The 18,739-nt window shown below is 40.0% G+C and overlaps 1 protein-coding gene across 4 annotated transcripts in view; it reads left to right on the top strand.

Annotated features, from left to right (window-relative positions):
* Positions 1 to 18,739, top strand: part of CREB5 (cAMP responsive element binding protein 5) — a 253,831-nt gene that overhangs the window by 29,021 nt on the left and 206,071 nt on the right. For 3 of the 4 annotated variants that reach the window (XM_086852837.1, XM_086852832.1, XM_086852825.1), the window contains 2 exons: positions 13,808 to 13,879; positions 17,096 to 17,189. The exons of the other annotated variant lie outside the window; for it this stretch is intronic. In XM_086852837.1, the coding sequence (XP_086708963.1) occupies positions 13,826 to 13,879; positions 17,096 to 17,189 (148 nt within the window). In that variant the 5' untranslated portion in view covers positions 13,808 to 13,825. The remainder of the gene's footprint in view (positions 1 to 13,807; positions 13,880 to 17,095; positions 17,190 to 18,739) is intronic. 4 annotated transcript variants of the gene reach the window in all.

Below are 18,739 nucleotides of genomic sequence, written 5' to 3'. Positions count from 1 at the left end.
TGTTTGTTAGAGCTTAGGTAACACTCAATGGATTTTTTTCAGGTTAACTTCAAGTAGAAGATGCAGCCTGTGTCTCCACACATGTTTTTTGTTATTTATGAACTGATACCAGAAGAGACACTTGTATTTTAGATTTGTTAGCTAGCCCAGATGTTCTTACATAAGTAGAGATATTTTGCCCCTTCTTTCCTCACAATTCCTACATAAAGGAGATAACTTTTTAGGTCTACAGCCCAGCCAAGAAAACATGAGAGGTATTAGTGTAGTATCAAAGTGCCTTGGAGATGGACCTCAACTTTTAAACACTGTAACGACGAAAAGTTCATAACATACTGTCTACTACAGGCAAATGCATGCTATGGTGTAATACAAAACCACATAAAATAAACTGTTACCTATGAAAATGCAAAATGAATGATCCAAAATCAGGGACTTCTTCATTTCAGACCAAGGCAGTGCTTGAGAAAGGAGAACATGAGGGAGAAGGAGGCAAGTGTAGCATACGAGTGTGCCAGAGGAGATGGATGGTAGTGCTTGGAAGGAGATTCATGACAATCCCATTTGTTCTTGATGCTTCACAACTATTTTTTATTCTGCAGAATTATATAAAGAATTGTATTATTTGGATGATCCAACCAAAATGTGTGTTAAACATTTTTTTGCCTGTTTTGACTCATGAGAATATAATAGCACCTATTTATAATTGCCACTTAACTGTCTTGAAAGAAAATCTAGCAGCATTAATATTCAAAAAGCTATTTGTGGCATTGATAAATGCAAAAGCATTAGTCAGTATCTGTAGCTGTCCATAAAAATAGCTCTCTCTGTGAAGGAAACGTAGCCTTACCTATAAAAATATTGCATACTATGTCACACAAGATTATGACAACTAGAGTATATAGACTTAATGGCCTTTGTATCATTAGCATATGCTTGGAAAGGAGTATCCTGCAGTAATATGGCTTTCTGAGAGAACTCCTGACTCCTCAGCTGACTGATTGGAGGCAGATGATAGACCAAGAGGGTTTGTCAATTGCTTAGGATCAAAGTGTCTTCCAAAAATTGCACTGCCTTTCCAGATACCGAAGCCTGCATTTGCAATCCCTTTATTGGAGGCAGTCACTGATATTCACTGCCCTGTGAAATCTGCCTTAGCTGGGACCCTGCCACCTTAATTATGCCTTTCTTTTCTGATTATGTTTCCTCTGTAGCATAGGCACTGTGAAGTGTACAGAGATCTGGGGAGTCAGTGGGAGACACCCATAGCATGTTTGCTTTACAGGCACATGGATGGCAGTAGGCTTAGTGATTCTTTATGCTCTTTGGTTTCTTTTATGTGTAATGGATTATAGTAGCTATATTGTTAGGGAATGTGAATGCTTACATTTGGATTGCTTTGAAAATAAGGCTTTTTCACTGTCCTGGTACAAATCTCAGTGATTTCTGTTCTTGCAAGGAAGGGAAAAAGAATTATGTATTCATATACTTGCTAGACCTTCAAAACAGCTTATATATTAAATTCTCTTTTTAGAAACTGAGGCAATTATATGTTGAAATAGCTTTTTAAGTTTTTTTTAAAATTCTATTTTAAGTTCTCATACAAAGTATTCGTTAGTCATAACTCTCTGCACCCTAGTTCAAAATGAGATAAATTATATTAATTAAAAATGCAGAAAGCCAGATCAGTCTATGCAGTCCATTCCCAAAATAATGATCTTGTAGTTAATCAGTACATTGTAACTATAAATATATATGTATTTATTTCCTGATTTTGCCACCAACTTTGCATGACTTGGGATAGATCATGTAAGCTTGAATCTTCTAGATGAAACTACAGATAAAATATATTTAAAGCTCCTTGCAGTTAATTGTGATTGTAAGCATCTTTCAGCTCTGTTAAAAAGAATTTAAAGTTAAAAAGAATTAAAATCAGTCTTCAAAAGTGTGTTCTTTAGCCTCTTGCCTATAATTTTAGCATAATATTACATCTTTGTGTTAGAGAGACCACTGAGAGAAGAATGAACAAAATAATGTGTATGCGTCTGACTTCTCCTTATTTGCTTACTTTAAAAGATAAATATTCCCTAAAGGGATATAATTGGAAGAGGGTGTGTGCAGCAGGAGTTGAAAATGAAGCCTTTTAAAGTATTTCTGATTGGACACATGGAAACTGGAGGCATTCAGTATCACTGCTTGCTCTTGAAAATCTTAGCCAAGATTTTTTCGTTTTTCCCAGAAGAGCTATGGCCAGGACGGCTGAGGCTTGAAAGCTGTGTATTTACATAAGCACAAGTTACAAATCTGTGGTTTTCAGAGATGTTTGAATTTCACCGCTTTACACTTGCAGTATGTTGTAAGTTGCTGTGAGTAGTTCACAGGTTGTGAATGTACAGCCTACAGAGAATTACCCCTCACGTTGTCTCCTTCTTGTTAGGAAAAGTAGTAATTTTTTTATATGTGCCACTTTTTAAGGTTCTTGTTTGTAGTTATGGACTGGTCACTGCCAGAAATTTGTGGCTAGTCACTGATTAGGAATTGCTTCATTTTGATGTACTGCCTCCCTCACCAAGGCAATAATCCATGGACCAGAAAGGCTGATTTTTTAAATGTGATACAGCAGTCTTGTGAGAAGTATTCTGGAGACTTATATTGCTGAGGGGTACTTGAATCCCTGTAGGAGGAAAGGAAAGGTCCCTTTGCATGCTCTCACCTACCCCACACAGAAAAGCACAGCCACTCCTGGAGTGCAGAACTCTCTCTCTCTGCTCCTGGGAGGGTCTCCCATAGTTTGCATGGACATTTGCTGAATGATGGGTGTTGTTTCAGCTGATTCTGGAAGGCAGACTCATCCCCCTGCCCAACCACTGGTAGCAGTTCGCTTTGCAGTCATTGTGTTAGCTGAGGACAGAGTGGCAGCCCATGTCAGATGTCCTGTTCTTGTTTAGTTCTGGGGACTGGAAGAGTACCTCCAGCCCTCAGGAGTACTTCTGGAGCATTCTTGCCTGAGAAGAGGAGAGGGATCACCACTTTTGTGCTCAAAGAAAGCATATATTTGCAGAAAAGCCTTTGAAGACCTGTGCTGGCTTCCCATCAAAGTTAGTCCCTCTCCTGGGTCCAGACCTCTAATGGTTGAAAAGCTTGACCCAAGGGTTGCAACCACATCCAGGGCAGAGCAGGCAGCCAGAGCCTAGCTGGGGGGTCTGCAGGAGGGTGGGGGGAGCAGCACAAAATGGTTTGGGCTTTTTGTTTAGTTTTGGATGTCTGCCAAGCAGTTTGTGGGCCATTCTGTTCCCTTTCCAAGTCAGGTACCTGAATTGCTGGGACAGATGGTCCTCAGCCTTCTCTCTGGTGCTGGCTGGAAGAGGTGTTGTGTGGGATTCTGCCACCAGCCTGTGTCATGACAGGGGAAGAGGGGCTTCTCTGCTCATCCTGCCAGCCCAGGGCATTGCTTGCTGCTCCTGGTGTTTTTGGTGCTGGCCCTTGGTAGTGGCTGATTTCAGAGCCCTGGGAGCAGCTGTGCCTGCAGCCTGGCACTGTTTGCTGGTGATACCTGCATGGGACAATGTCCTGTGACTGCTGATGGCTCTTCAGGTACTCCAGAAGACTGAATCTAAAATACTTGCCTTGCCTCCCTCAAAAGGCTTTCATTAAGTATTGTGAGTTATTCTTCTAGTTCATAGTTTTAACTCTTTTATTAAGCTGGAAGACCTCAGTTTCACCAACAACCTCCGTAAAGGTTGTAAGGTGTAAGTGGACCACAACTTATGGGGGTGACCTTTTAGCAGGGGCTGTTGCAATAGAGCAAGGATTCATGGTTTTCAACTGAAGAAGGATCAGTCTAGAGTAGGTATAAGGAAGAATTTTTTTTACAATAACAATGATTAAATATAGCAGTAGGTTGCCCAGAGAGGTGGTAAAGGCCTCATCCCTGGAAATATTCAAGGTCAGTTTGGAGGAGCTCTCTGATCTAGTAGATGTCCCTACTTTATTGCAGGGGTTTAGACTAGATGACTTTTAGATGGTCTTTTTGACTCAAAATATTCTATGAAAATATAAACTCTGCACTTCTTTGAGTGTATATTTTTTTCCTGGGTTATTAGTTCAAGCAAATCCTTGCTTTCTGCTTTGTTTGTGTGCTGCTCTTTCAAAGTCTAAATACATTGTGCTGTATTCAACGCAGTGGAAGCAGATTTTTAACCCATTCTCAGAAATCAGACCTTCTGATTTTTATGACGGTATTTTAACAGCAACGTGATTCCATCTTTGATTTCCTAAAAACACATGGATAAGCCTAAGTCCAAATGAAACTTACCCAAAACAGGTTGTTTCACTGCTGTTAGTAAAGTTAGTTCTATGACTGGTGAGAAACATGTCTGAAGATAAAGTATGTGTATTTGAGGATGTGAGCAGCTTCACATGTATCAAGTGTTGCAAATCAGCCTGCCCTTGATTTGTCAGGGCTGAAAAGAACAGCTTTCAGTTTTTAATGTCTAAAAATGTCTCTAGTGTTGAGTATTGCCTGAGGGGACCTGTGGGCTGCTCGTGTTCTCAGCAGAGATTTGTTACCCCAGAGGATTTTACCTTATAGCTAGGAACAGTGAGCAGTGAAGGTTTGATTCAGGATTTTTTTTTTTTTTTTGGTCATTTTGCAGAGAGAGAAGTTTTCCAACTAAAAAAAAATCTTTAAAAATGACAATTAAAAATCGGTGAAAGTTAATAATTAATGGCTTGTAGCTGATTTATTAATAGCCTCATTTTTCTATGTAATTAAAATCTTAAACTGCCTTATATGTTAACTATAAGGCAAAACAAAAAAAAAAAAGAAAAGTCTTAGCTTAAAATTATTTTAAACAAACAAAATTGCAAAGTTTTATCCATAAAATGATACGTTTGTTTGCAGAGTCCTGGTTTAGGGATTATTTTATATAATAAAATATGGAAGGAAAATTTGGGCTGGCAGAATTTTCAAAGCTTGTGTTAAAGCCCCTAACTGCTTCTGGTATGAAAGTCAGCTAAGCAGCCTTGTGTTGTTGTTTCCCCCAGGATATCTTTTATGCTTTCCTTTTTTTTTTCCTTCCTTCCCTTTGGAAATCCAAGTGTTTATTTGCATGCAAGTTAGGTGAATTCTTTTATCTATTTGTGTATCGTAAACCGAAGCAATTAGCATACTGCAGTTACAGTATACTTATAAACCAAAACAACCCTACAAACCTTTCAGTCAATATTATTCCTGGAGGGAAAACTCTTAATTAAATTGTATGCAAACTACAACAATAGGGAAAGTTGTTTGGTGTTTAATAACAACTGTTTGGGTTAGGGGGAAGAGTGAAAAAGTAAGTGTAGCAGAGAGCTTTGCATGCCATTAACCCAAGGATAGAAATGAGGTCAGCCTTTGAAGGGACAGGCAACACACTTATCTGCCAGCATTGGAAAGTCCCAAAAGATTAGATTATTTGCCAGATGTTACTGGGAGTTCATCATTGACACCCTCTGCTTCATGGGCTTCATCTCTCACCACAGTTGCAGTTACCTTTTCTGCCCTTTGCAGGCTTCCTGGAGATCTTCTCCAGTGCATAATGCTTGTTTTTTTTCCTTGAAGTAGTTTTTTGTTTTGTTTTGTTTTGTTTCATAGCAATAGGCATGGTGAACCATCTTAGCTTGTGAAGCTGATCTGAAGACTCATTGTTTTTCTTTCATACACCCATGATAATCCTCTTGGTGTAGGAACCATGGACATGAAGCACAGTGTCTGCCACAGCTCTGGGAATGGGGCTGTATCTGTGAAGGGATTTGTAGAAGGCAGACTACTCACCCCACTTAATATTTGGTAACCTCTTGATTGGGGCAGACTTTCTCATAGGCTAAGAATTTTCTGTTATTTTTTATCCTGTTGCCTGAAAAATAACTGTAAATGCAATTCTAAGCAGACCATTCTTAGATTACTAGCAACTTTAATCAAATACCACACTGAAGTGTATTTAAGTGTGTAACCCACTAAAAATTGGTAGTAAGGGAAAGTGGGTGCTAGCAGAACCGTGTTAGTTATGACTGTATGAACCTGGAATGGCGTTCTCTGCAAGTATCTTCTCCTTTAAATCTTTCAAGAATTTGGTAGTAAATATTGATTTCAGCTAATGGTGGTTTTAACTTCTTTGTGCACATGCTTTGCCCCAAGGGACTCTGTCATGTACAGGGAGAAGCCAAGACTTGCTCATAAAGAACAGAGCAAATATGTTTATCCTTTAAAATGCTAGAAGTTAGTGGTGGTCTCTTGAAGCAAGATTCCTGTCACTTGTGTTACTGCAGTTGTTTTGCGGTTCTGCCACCTTCCTTTGAGCAGAACAATTTGTAAGATGTACAGTAACCTAAATAAGGGCTATATTATCACCAGGTACACCCATTACATTATATTGTATACGATATTATCATAATGCATCCGGTAAAAGAAGCCTCAGCGTTAAAGCTTTTAAAACAGTGGAGAGTCCTTTTGTAGCACACCATTTAAAACATTTGACAGTTTCAATCTTGCTTTAACATGGACCATCCTTCCCTCCCTTTCCTCCCTCTACTCCCTTTCCTCCCTTTATTCCCTGTCTCCTTTTCCTCCCTTTCCTCTTTCTTCCCCTTCCTCCCGTTCTTCCCATTTCCTTCCTTCCTTTTTCTCCCTTCTGTCACTTCCTCCCCTTCCTTTCCTTCTTCTGCTTTTCCTGATTTCCCCCTTGCTTTTGCCATCCATCCATCCATCCATCCATCCATCCATCCATCCATCCATCCACCATCCATCCATCCATCCATCCATCCATCCATCCCTCACATGACCACTTCAGTTAAATGTCAGATAATACAGGACAATGACAATGTTTGTTCATGTTGAGATTAACTTGACATTCAGATGTTGTTTGACTGTCCACAGATATATGATGTTCTCCCTAACATTTGTCAAGCCCACAGACCCAGATACTGGTTTTACTTCAGTAGGTCTGGATCAGCTGGTGAATTTCCAGCTCGGGAAAGCAGAAAAATTGTGTGTTGTGAAAATGGAGAAGTGCTTCTGGTATTGTTTCTGTCTGATGGTGTGCAAAATGCTGTTGTTGAACAATTCCTTTTCCTTACTTTGGTGGAGCTTGTGCTGCTGCTTGTTCTGTTAAGCAAACCTCGGTGCTGTCAGCGAGGTTCCAGTCTGGTCTTTCACGGGGTTTCAGACTTGTGACTAGGGACAGCAGGTATTAGGGTTATTCTGCAAATGCCATCAGTGGGGGACAGTTGCAGAACTACAAGCCTGGGCCATTTCCAGGTTAGGCTGGTCCTGTTTGGCCAATCACAAAGTGTAAAATAACCACATTATTCCTCAAAGTGTTTTTCCAGAGTTGAAGGAATAGCCATCTTGCCCTATAAAGATCTTATTTCTCCTATAGAATATTTCTGTGCTGAGATAACTTTCATGAACTGTTTTCAAAAGGGCAAGGTATTTTTTTTTTCTGTTTTCATTTTAAAGTCACTTTTCACCTCTGTTCTCCTATTTCCATTTTTGTCTTCTGTGGCCTGTGCACAGTAATTCCACAGCCATTTCTGTAAAATAGTAAATCCATTTCCACTATAGCAATTGAATCTGTGATGGGTTTCCTATGCTGAAATGGGGAGTCCAAGAAATGCAGTTATTTAGACTCGTGCATTTCCACTGGACTTGAGAGACTGATCATCCAGTGCAGAGGACAAATTGTGCCCTCTTTTCCTATCACTTGCATGGGTGATACACAGTGTTGGGCTCTCACGCTGCTGCTACGTGGGAAGGCAGTAGGTCATCTGCTTTCTATTTTGAGTTTCTTTTTCAGAGGTATCCTTTTACTCCCCTCCTCTTCCTCAGCTCGGTCCTCTGCAGTTTGCAGTTCTTCCACTGTCTTTCTCTTCTCCATTTTCACTGGTGTCCTCTTGCCCCTTGTGGTTCTTTCTCCCTGTACTTCCCCTGCTCCTTAATTCCAGAGTTTTCCAACATTCATTCTTGTTTCATTTTGAAATATCCTATATTTTCCCCATATTCTTTTAGTTATCCCCAATCGTGCCCTTTCTTGAGAAGAAAGCAGCTCTGCACAAGCAGAAGAAATTCAGGAAGCAGCTATTCGGCTTTCTTTGATAACAGAAACAATGAGTTTTAGTGGACAAATTCTGAGTCAGGGGATCAAAAACTTTTCTCCCTTGGCTGATTTGAAGGTGAATGGATATACCTGTAAGAGGGAGAAGGGACAAAACCTTAGGACTGTTGGGTAGCCTTCCCAGCACTGGATTTTGTTTGGGCAGGCAATAAGTAAACCATGTGGCCATTAAAAAAAGAACTAGGGTGTTTGGAAGCATGAAAAAAGAATATTTTAGATATTCCTTTTGCAAATGATCCTGAAGTGTGCCAGTGGCTAGTGACTTCACAGATGCCAGCCACGGGGAAAAGACCAAAGGAAGGCTGCTTGCTGTTGAGGCAATTCACACATTGACTGCTTTTTGAGAGCACTCGGCTCTGCCTGAAGATTTATGGGCCTCTCTTCTTTTAAAATAAATGAGTAAAGGACCAAGCTGAGTGTTTTTCCACACATAAATGCCATAAATGCAATCCCAAAAACTTCACTGGAGTACCAGCAAGGGCTCAAGCCCCAGCTCAAATGTGCATCATATTAAAGCCCTTCTTGGGGACTCTGGACACAAATTGCTTTCCAACATCCAGAACCATTTGGAAATGCTTTAATCCTGAAACCAGGGGGTTTCTAATGGAAATGCTGACAGACCCTTCGTTGTAGCAGCTGAAGCAGGCAGGGCTGTGATAATGAGCCCTGTATGCCTGCGTGTGCAAAGCGTGGTGCTAGTTGAGAAAACAAGCGCTTCCACTGAAAAGCCCACGCTGAGAAAAACCACCGTGCACCGTTCCAGCACAATACTGCCTAAAATTGGCTTTGCTCAAGCAAGTGTGTATTGGGAATAACTGTAGGCATTAACCCTGCCTGTATTACACTTCCAAAACCAACAAGTCCTAATAGCATTTCTAATAACGCTCTAATTATCTGTAAATAGCACTGTACTGAGCAGCCATGACTAGCAGCTCAAAATGCTGCCTACACCGATAGGGTTCTTTGCAATTTACAAGTGCAGTGTAACCATGTCTCCTCTCACTTTTTAAACATTGTGCCCGTGACCCTAAAAAATAGGTGATGCTTCATTTATTGCTCATGTCTCTGCATACCGCTGCCAACACTAGAGACCGTGTATTCCTGTATTTGGAAATCTCAGTGACCTTGGTCACACCAGGCTGAAGAAACCTGTCCTGCAAGCATGAACCCAGGTGATTAATTTCAACAAACAGGTTGCTTATAAGAGTGTAATTACTCACTTGTGCAAATGGCAGGATGGGTGCGCTGACCTGCATTAGACACATTGTGGTATACACCTCCCCGTTGGTTCTTTTTCCTCTGTTAATCAGAGGCCTGAAAACCCTGCAACATTTAGACAGCTTGAGGTTGAAGGCTGAAATGTCACTTTTAAAAGAGGGTTAAAAAGGTCACACAGCTGCAAATAATAATAGCCCAATGAAAATCAGATTCTTACTGCAGCCCACTTCAAGAATAACATTGAAACAGGAAACAAGCCTGCTTGATGTTTTTACCAGTATGGCAGTAAGATTACTGCTGAGTTTAAAAAGGGGGAGAAAGAGACAGAAAGGAGCATGCTTTCTTAGTCTTAGATGTAAGAACAGTTTTTCTGGTTCAGAAAAGATGATCCTGGGGCTCTGTGAAATCTCCTTGAGGAGTCTGAGGACATGGGGTACTTCCCTCTGGATGCTGCTGAGAGGAGATGTAGTTTGTTGCTGTGTTCTGAGGGTGGTTTTGTTTCTTCTGTTTGCTTTTGTTTCTTTGTTATGTTCTTGCATTCCTCACTCCAGGCTTCAGTTTTATTAATTATAATAAAAACTTTTTAGAAGACTCTTAAGCAAAAATTAAGGAGTATAAGAAAATCTTGGCTTGCTGCAGAACTTGGTTCTCTACCACGTGACATGACTTGGAGAAGTCTTTCTCTTTCTCTTGTATTTTTATTTATTTCTTTTTATAATTTTAGAATACCTTCTCCTGAGCAGAGTGCTATTTCAGGAGAATGGCAGGCTACAACAGCATAGCAGATTTCCTCACTTACACTTTCTGCCAATAAGGCTCTTTACGTGGTCACAGTAGGGCAATAAATGCTGACAGATGTTGTTAACATGTCTATTAAAATTCAGCCCCCTTTTCTGCTGGATTATATACTCATGGCTATTGTTAATAATATCAGAACTAATGCTGACATATCAATAATAGCATTCACTTTTATTTATAATCCTTGATTGTTTCTTCAAAAAAGTCACAAATCTGCAATAAATTAAGCTATTGATAACAGAAGCAGAAATTCAGACTGGAGCAATTTTTTAACTTTACAGTCATCATAGATTTGTCTGATATTCTTCATGTGCATTAATTGCAGCCGTTATTGGTAGCAACAAGAGTTGCACAAGTGTAACTTGAAGTTTCAAGATCCCAAAGGCTAATAAGCTAAGGCTAATGTAGATGGAAAGGCTGCTGTGATATATCCTTATTAGGTGAAGTCAAAATGTTGCCACTGGTTGTGTTATTTCCTTCCTTCACCTGTGCACAGTGTGGAAAAAAGAAGATGGGGATGATGTGGCCCAGCAACACACGTGAGACGCGTGAAGAGGAGTGTGTGCCAGAGGCTGTGTGCAGCTGTCTGAGCTGAGGGGTGGGAGATGCGTGCCTGCATCCCGAGAAGGATGCTGTGCAAGCTGTGCTGTGCACAGCCAGAACACCTCTGCTGCTGAGAGCCCCCATCTTGCTGCAAACCTGGGTGAGGCCCGGTGGTGCTGGTGCATGCACAGCTTTTGCAGAGTTCATTGGGATTGAGGCATGCAGGAGGCTCAGTCACACTCACAGCCCAGACTTTCAGCTGCTTGTTTCTGGTCAACATTCAAGCATAATGCTGGAGGCACTGCTGTATGATAACCAAGCACCAGACACTTGCAAGAAGTGTAAGCAGCAGGCAGCTTCTTCCAGTCATTTACTGTTGTAAGAGCAATGGTACCACAGTCTCGACTGCAGTGATTGCATCACGTGTAAACACCAGTTCTGCACGGTGCAATTTGTCTTGGGGGCACTCTACTGCCTGCTAACAGGTTATATAGGTCAAGTTCTGCTAGACAGCACCTTGGAGTGCAGGTAATACAGCCATTCTGGATTATTACTTGTTTTATGTTCAGTGTCTGCAAAGAATGATTCTCATGGAAACAAGCAATTGCTTGTACATTTGGGGAAAACAATTTGCTGTTGAGTCTGATGCCTTTTCCAGGTACTGAGAGTAAACACCAAATCTGTGTTTTCTTATAGTCCATTTCCTGGAGCTGATTCCTGCACTCAGGACTCTAATCCTCACCTAGTATGTTATTTTGGTACTTAGTCCATGCTTATCAACCTAGATAACCTTGAGAATCACTTAATTGTTATCAGAGCATGCACTGATGGATTTGGGGACTAAAGGTCAAGCTCAGGATGGGGAGGGAAGTCTTAGATTTGCAATACTCAATAACAAATCAAACTCCAAATAATTCCTGGTAATGTTTTGAAATTCACTTGGACACTTGGGACCAGAATTGTAACTATCTTGTTTTCTTTAGCTGAGTCTCATCTGTTGTTTTGCTATTGAAAATGCTGTTGTCACTGTCCCCTGAGGAGGGGAAAAAGGGGTAACAGAAATCTTTGGCAGTGCTTCAGTTGCAGGAGCAATTGAGATATTAAATAAAGCCTTTCATTATCTCTGCATAGCTTCTTTTTTTTTTTCTTTCTGTGTAAAGGAAAAAGTTGTCTTTAGGAAAGACAACATGCCTGGGGTCACATCCCATAAATAGAGGTGGATTTAAAAATCTAACTTAGCTGGAAGTTTTGGTTTTGTTTTTTGCGGGGGTTTGTTTTTCTAGTCAGTTATCTCTCTGCTGCTTGTTTCTTTCAGACAGGATAGTGTAATTCAGAGTATTTTTATGGTTTCATCTGTGAAGAGCTTGTCTATGCACAGTCTGGAACTGAAATAACTGAAATTAGAAGTAATTTAACACCTTTAGTTATTTTAGTATGCCAATATACTCTTTCATTTCTGATTATGAGTATCCTATTTCAGTTTAACATAGCTGTAAGTTAAATCAAAACAGGATATGAATAATCTTAAAGGAGTAAATTAGGTACAATTTTAGTTATTTCAGTTCTAGCCTTGTGTGGATACATAAGTTATGCCTGAGTTAGGGTCTTTCTTGACACCTGATTGTATTATAAATCACTTATGTCAGGCCAGATGTTGGTAGAGATGCCCATATGAGGAAGATCAGTTGATGCTTATTTTCTACTTTTGGGAGTAGTGTCCTTGTGGAGGCTGAGGGGCAAATCAAAGTAGAAATCCTTCACTTCTGGATTCTGCTTCTAGGTGTCAGTGGAGTCAGACAGAGTGGAGTTTTTTATGTCACAATTAGGAAAATATACTGCCAGGCTAATGTTGTCCACCAGAATGAAGTTTAATTAAAAAGAAAATGTTATTATCCAGTGAAAATAATTACTGCAAGTACGGGTCTGGCTGATGTGCAGGTTAATGGTGAATTACACTATCAACTGTAAGCATGCTAAAGATGCTCCTGATGATAGGAAGCAATGAACTGTAGTTTGAAAAAAATTCAGTGGGTTTGAGCAACTTTACCACCTGTCCCTCTGCAGGACAGGTAAATTTGCTTTAAAATCAAATTCTGTTTCTCCACCAAGATATTTCTCTTTGGTTCATGAAAAAATTACCCAAACACAACCCTGACATTTTTCTAAGAGAGGCTGTGGCGAGGCTGAGTTTTAAGAGATTTCAGGGAATCTCTCAACATAACTCATCTGCTTCAAGACGGGTCAGCCACTACGTTCTAGCTGGTAAAAACAGTTCCAACAGGCTGAAAACATTTCCAAAATAAATGATTTATTTTACTCCCTAGAATTTTACTAATTTTTTTTTTTTTTTTTTTTTTTCCCCTGCTCAGGGACACTGCCCTAATATTGACCCAAATTCAGCTGCATAACTGCATTCTGAGGGTGAATGTCTCATCCTCTCCTTTATTTAAGACTTAGGAGCTTTTTTTCCCCAGGGTAAACCTTTTAGTTCAAGGTTACAGGACTAGAACTGCTACAGGGAGGTGCACTTTTAGACAGTACTTGACTGCTGAAGCTCCTGAGGCTCTAGTTGAGCTTTTAAAGGATGGGGATGAACAGTTACATTGTGTGTATAGAGACCATGTATGTCATGTATTTAAGTTATTAATATCAGACAGAATGGATGCAGAACTTCAAAAAGTGGGCTCTTTCTCAGAAGTAATCTAGATGTCTGGTTTTAATGTTGTTCAGCAGGAACTGAAGGAGGAAAGGTAAAAACCTTTAATTCAAGATATTTCTGAGAAGACACGGTCTTATCTAATAGCAACAGTGAACATATGCTATTTTGTGAGGCAGATTTATGCTGTGAAAGCTGAACTGTTTTTTCTTTCTTAGAAGTCAATTGCTCAGGAAGGAGCAATAAGAACTTAGACTGTAGGGAGCCTGCTGAATATTAGGAAAATTAGTAGTCTGAGTATGAAAACTTTGCTCTGATCTGTTTGCGGAGTTCGAAATGAAAGCAAAAACTGCGATTTCTGTGTGTTGCATGCATGTGTCAAGTTTAGAACGTATATATTCATAGGTTCCCTTTCTTTCCCCCTCCCCCTTTTAACATGTAGATTTATGAGGAATCAAAGATGAACTTGGAGCAGGAGAGGCCTTTTGTCTGCAGTGCCCCAGGCTGCTCACAGGTGAGTGGAGTCAGCGGTGGTATTAATTGAGTCCTCAGCACTAGCTCTGGCTTGTATAATGCCTCCTGATATATTAACACATGTCTAATAATAATATGTGTGTCAGGGGTTTTTTTGTGTGTTTTTTTTTTTTTTTAAGACCTGCTTCCCCTCAATTCTCTCCTTTCCCACAAGACATTATTACAAAATATTTCTAGCAAATACAACAGCCAGTCAAAAGTGAGTTGGTACAAGTGCTCCTCAAGCTGCTTCTGTGCCTTTTCTCATCTCAAAGCCTAATGTTTCAAGCCATGTATTGCAGATTCCTTTAGGGACTAACAAAAGAGGTCACACTAGGCAGAACACATTTATTTGCCTTCTGCTGAGATCTATGATGGAATATATTACATTGCTATTGGAGCCAGTAACCCTCCTGGGTTTTTTTTTTTGGTTTTTTGTTTTTTGGTTTTTTTTTGTTTTTTTTTTGTTTTGTTTTGTTTTAAATACTTAAATGCAATGATCTTATTAGCTGATCTTTATTTATTATTTATTTATTTTTAATCTTTAAGACGCCTTCCCACTAAATATTTTCCATTGAAAATTCAGCCTGTAGATAAATTTTGCCCCAGGGTGTGCATTTGAGATTCCTGTCCTGTCCTAGAGCACTATGGTGCTCTGCCATATGTCTCCAAGGGCAAAACCTGACCTGTAACATCAGATGTTTAATGAGCTTAAAAAAACCCTGAAGTGACAAGGATTTTACCTGCTGAGATTTGAACTGGGGTTTGTGTGGTTTTTTCAGTGATTTTGCAGTAGTGAGGGAAGTTCCCCCACCTGCAGTGATGAGAGAAGTTCCATGTGTGGCACTTCTGACCCTAATTTGTTTTAGTAACAAGAGTTTGTGAGTAAAATCTTCAGACAAGGGCATCTTCTGGGCTTTTGCCACAGGCTTCCTTTGTGCATCTATGTCAAGTGATACAGCTTATCCATTTCCCAGAGTCCTTCTCTCTTAATTAGTGAATCCTTCCCTGTTTCAACTCTATGTTGTGAGTTTTCAGCTGGCTAATATGTTTACAACTCTTTAGGTTCTTGGCAGAGGGATGGGTGACTGTTGAGTGTAGGTGTTGATTTTGCCAAGAGCTGAAATAAAGAGAGGCAGAAGCCTCCAGTCCAGTTAACAGCTGGCTGAATGGCTTTGCTGTTTCACTAAGTGGGAGTTTTTCTATGTGAGGCAGCTTGCATCTTTTGGATGTATATTCTCAGGCTGAGAATATGTTCCTGTAGATTTCCACATGCAGAGTTAAACTTCCACCATTCTGTCACAGAGGTAGAATAAAAGTATCTGAGTTTAATTGTCATGATTTCTTTACCTTTTTGATGAAACTAAATTCCACTGAAATAAGTGGATTTGAGTGTTCTCACATCAATTCCTAATTAATTTCCTCAGTGGAGGAGAAGCTGATCCAGACAAGCTCTTTTAGGTGTTCAGAGATCAAGTTTGATTGCATGCTGTTACAATTCAGAAAGATCAACAGTGTAGGCGTGACTTCCATCTTAAAAAACGTTGAACTTCCCGTTTCCCAACATGATCTCTGTTTGTTATAAAGGAGGACTTGACATAAGTGCATAATGCAGAGCTGCTGTCCAGCTAAGCTGGCTGGAGACTGGCTTCTCTCTTGGCCAGTGCAGATGTGTGCTAAGGGCTGATGGAGTCGATGGAACTGCACAAGGAAGAAAGGAGATTTAGAAAAAAGACAGAGAAGTCTGGGCTGGAGGAACAGTTTCCTCACACCCTGTTTAAGTCAGCTGATTTCATTGTGAAGAGAGAGCATGGCATCCATGAAGGAAAGCCCACTTCCAAGAGAAATAAATGTGGGGTATTTTTCCCCCTTCACAATTTCATTGAGCTAAGTTTTTCTCAGATATTCCCTTTGTTCTTAACATAAATTCCTAGTGGTGCATTTCTTCCAGATGAGTAAGTGGTGAACCAGGATTTCACAGTGAGGAAAAGGTCTTTGGGATGTCTTTATTTTTATTTTTTTTTTAATCTTTTCCCCACAGAAAATTCAATTCCATTATTTATGCTGCTTTGTCTATGGGCTTAGAGAGATTCTCAGAAGGTGTAACATAAGGCAATTATTTATACTATAGCCACAAGCAAAGCCACTTAGCCAAGAGTACACTGTGTTGAAAGTGTTAGGTCCCTTTAGCTCTGTTGCCATTTTTTTGTCTCCTGTGTACCTGTTGCTTAAAAAAGCTGCTTTTAGTTATTTTTTTCCCCTCAAGCCTTGGTGATACAACTTTTGGCTTTTGATAGTCCTGAAATAACCCAGTTGAAATAATCTCAGTAGCAAAGGTCTGTGTGTGCCCATTCTGGTGGAGGAAACTTCACACAACCGTTCTGCTGTTTGAGCCCAAATGTGCAAGCGCTTGAACATTTACTCAACTTTGTTTTGTTCAAAAGAAGCTATTTCTTGTAAAAGTCTGTAATCAGATTGTAAAACAAACTTAGCACACTGATTAGGTTCTTACAAAAAACATCTCCACCTTCTCTGCTTGACAAAGGGGAAGAATTTGATTTAATAAAGGGTCATAACTAGTTGCTATCAAACTGTGCACCATTTCATTGCCACCTCCAATCAAGTCAAAGTATCAGATATTTCCAAAACTAAAGACGTGTTTTTCCTGAGTACTTTTGGGTAGAGAAAAGCTGGCTTGTTTAGTTATTTTTATAGCTGTTCATCAGATATATGTTGCAGAAAGACACAAAAGCAGAAAAATCCAGTAAAGTGATTTAAGATTTGCCTCATTACTTAGCATTTGCCGTGGGCTAAGAGCACACAGAACAGCAGTTACTGCAGATCCTCAGGCACGTGGTGACTTGTGAGGCTGTGGTAGCTACAGTGGGTGTCTGAGACCCTTAGAATCTAAAACTTGGGCTGTAATTTTTTTTCAAGCAGTTGCATGACACCTTAAGGTTTGTCATCCCAGAGAACACGGCAGCAAATGTGTTTCTAAATTGAGTTCAGCTATTTGTTACTCATACTCACTTGTATTTTCAAATATTCTGTTTCCTGTGCCATTTGGACACATTTCTAGCTGGATAAATTTCTTTCTCTCTCTCATTTTTGAAATTCTGTCCAATGCCAAAAGTTTATTAGAGAATTAAATTCTTCTTTTTTTCTTTTTTTTTTTTTTTTCTCTCTTCCTCTCTCTCCTTCTGTGTTTGCCTGACAGCGTTTTCCAACAGAGGATCATCTGATGATTCACAGGCACAAACATGAAATGACTTTGAAGTTTCCTTCAATAAAAACAGATAATATGTTATCAGGTAAGAAGACATGAATTCAAGAGTCAAGATAACTATTCAGATGATGTTGAAAGCATGACTCCTATTGGAATGCTACTGGCAAAATGACTCCAAGATTGGTTTTAAAAAGCCCCAGCTCCAATTAAATAGCAAGTTGAGATGGATTAACCTAGAGCACATCTCTTTGAACAAAAAGACAGTTGCCATTCTTCTGCCTTCATATGTTTGCCAGGAGAGGGAAAGAAATCACAGAACCCCTGGCATGCTGGCAGCTCTATCATTGATTCCACGTGAAATACAGGCACTTAAGTGCATGGCACTCGGGAGCCCAGCAGTGAGAGTGTTAATGAAGTGCCTTTGTGCTGTTGCTGTAAGTCTTGCTATTTGAGCTGGACAGACTCACTTCAGCAACTGGAAGGGGCCACATTGTATGAGCCACCTGTGTGGTGACTCAGGAACTGCCCACTGCAAATAGCTGTAACCAGAAAGGTAAACCAGTGGGTGATACCCAGTACTCTTTCCCCATCTCTCTCTGCACCTCCCCCTGCATAAACAGGGGTTATTTGGTATTAGGTGCAATTGCACCCTATAATTTCTTGAACAGTGTATTTCTTATGTAGTCTTTATGTGCTCTTTCCTGTGCCACATATCAATGGCTTGTTGGCCTTCAGCCAGCGCTGGGTAATGTCAAGCTAGCCCTTCATTTTACTTCTTTCCTCTCCTATTCCTTTTCCTATTGTTTATTCTTTAGGCTATAGTAATGGACTATTTAGAATAGCCTCTCTAGAATTTTTCAGGTTTCAAAGTAATGGTAGAAAACCCCCCTATGATGCAAATGTGTGTGTGGATGTTCAGCAGTGCTGATATATGAGTGATATTTGTCTTTTGCAATGCGCTTCTTCACGGTAATTTGTTCAATTTCAGATGCAAATATATTTTCATTAAAGGGACTCCAGCAGACTATCTCTTTTATGGTTAAGCTGTTTCCATTTTTATGAAGATCACAATGAAGCAACAATGGCTTGCGAATATTTAGATCTTTTTTTGTTTTTTGTTGGGACTTTGGGCACCAATGAGAAGTTAGACAGCCTTTTTCCCAAATAGAATTTATTTTGCTTTTACATTTTAAAATGCCATAGTGGACTAAGTTTAGAAAGAAACAGTACACAGCATTTTGAAGAGTAGTTCTTGTAAAGTGCCTGAATGCCAGCTATGCCCACAGAATCCTGTGTTTGCAAGCACAAATGAGAAAAAGCTGCTTTTGCATTTGGCTGTGTCCTTTGGCAGTGAAACTGCTCAAAGACATCTGTGCTGTGGGCACATTCACCCTGTGCAAGTGCTGGCTTTTGTTAAAACTTTCTATTTGGCATGACTTTTGTTTGAGTGCAGTTTCTAAGGAATCTATTCTGTCATCAGGAGTGTAGCTCCATTTGTGTTTGGTAACCTCTATGGTTTAGACGTCCTGCTCCTTCCAGTGGGTCGCTTTCCCAAGCAAATAGAATGACTGTCTTCCAGCACTACCAATGGTACTGGGCTCCCTAAACCTGCAGCTAGCCAACTCTACATACTAA

The sequence above is a fragment of the Cyanistes caeruleus genome, chromosome 1, assembly GCF_971803275.1.
Source record: "Cyanistes caeruleus chromosome 1, bCyaCae1.hap1.1, whole genome shotgun sequence".
In the NCBI taxonomy this organism is placed as follows: Eukaryota; Metazoa; Chordata; class Aves; order Passeriformes; family Paridae; genus Cyanistes; species Cyanistes caeruleus.
The sequence above is the reverse complement of the archived record's forward strand: the minus strand, read 5'-3'. Positions and strand labels throughout refer to the sequence as shown.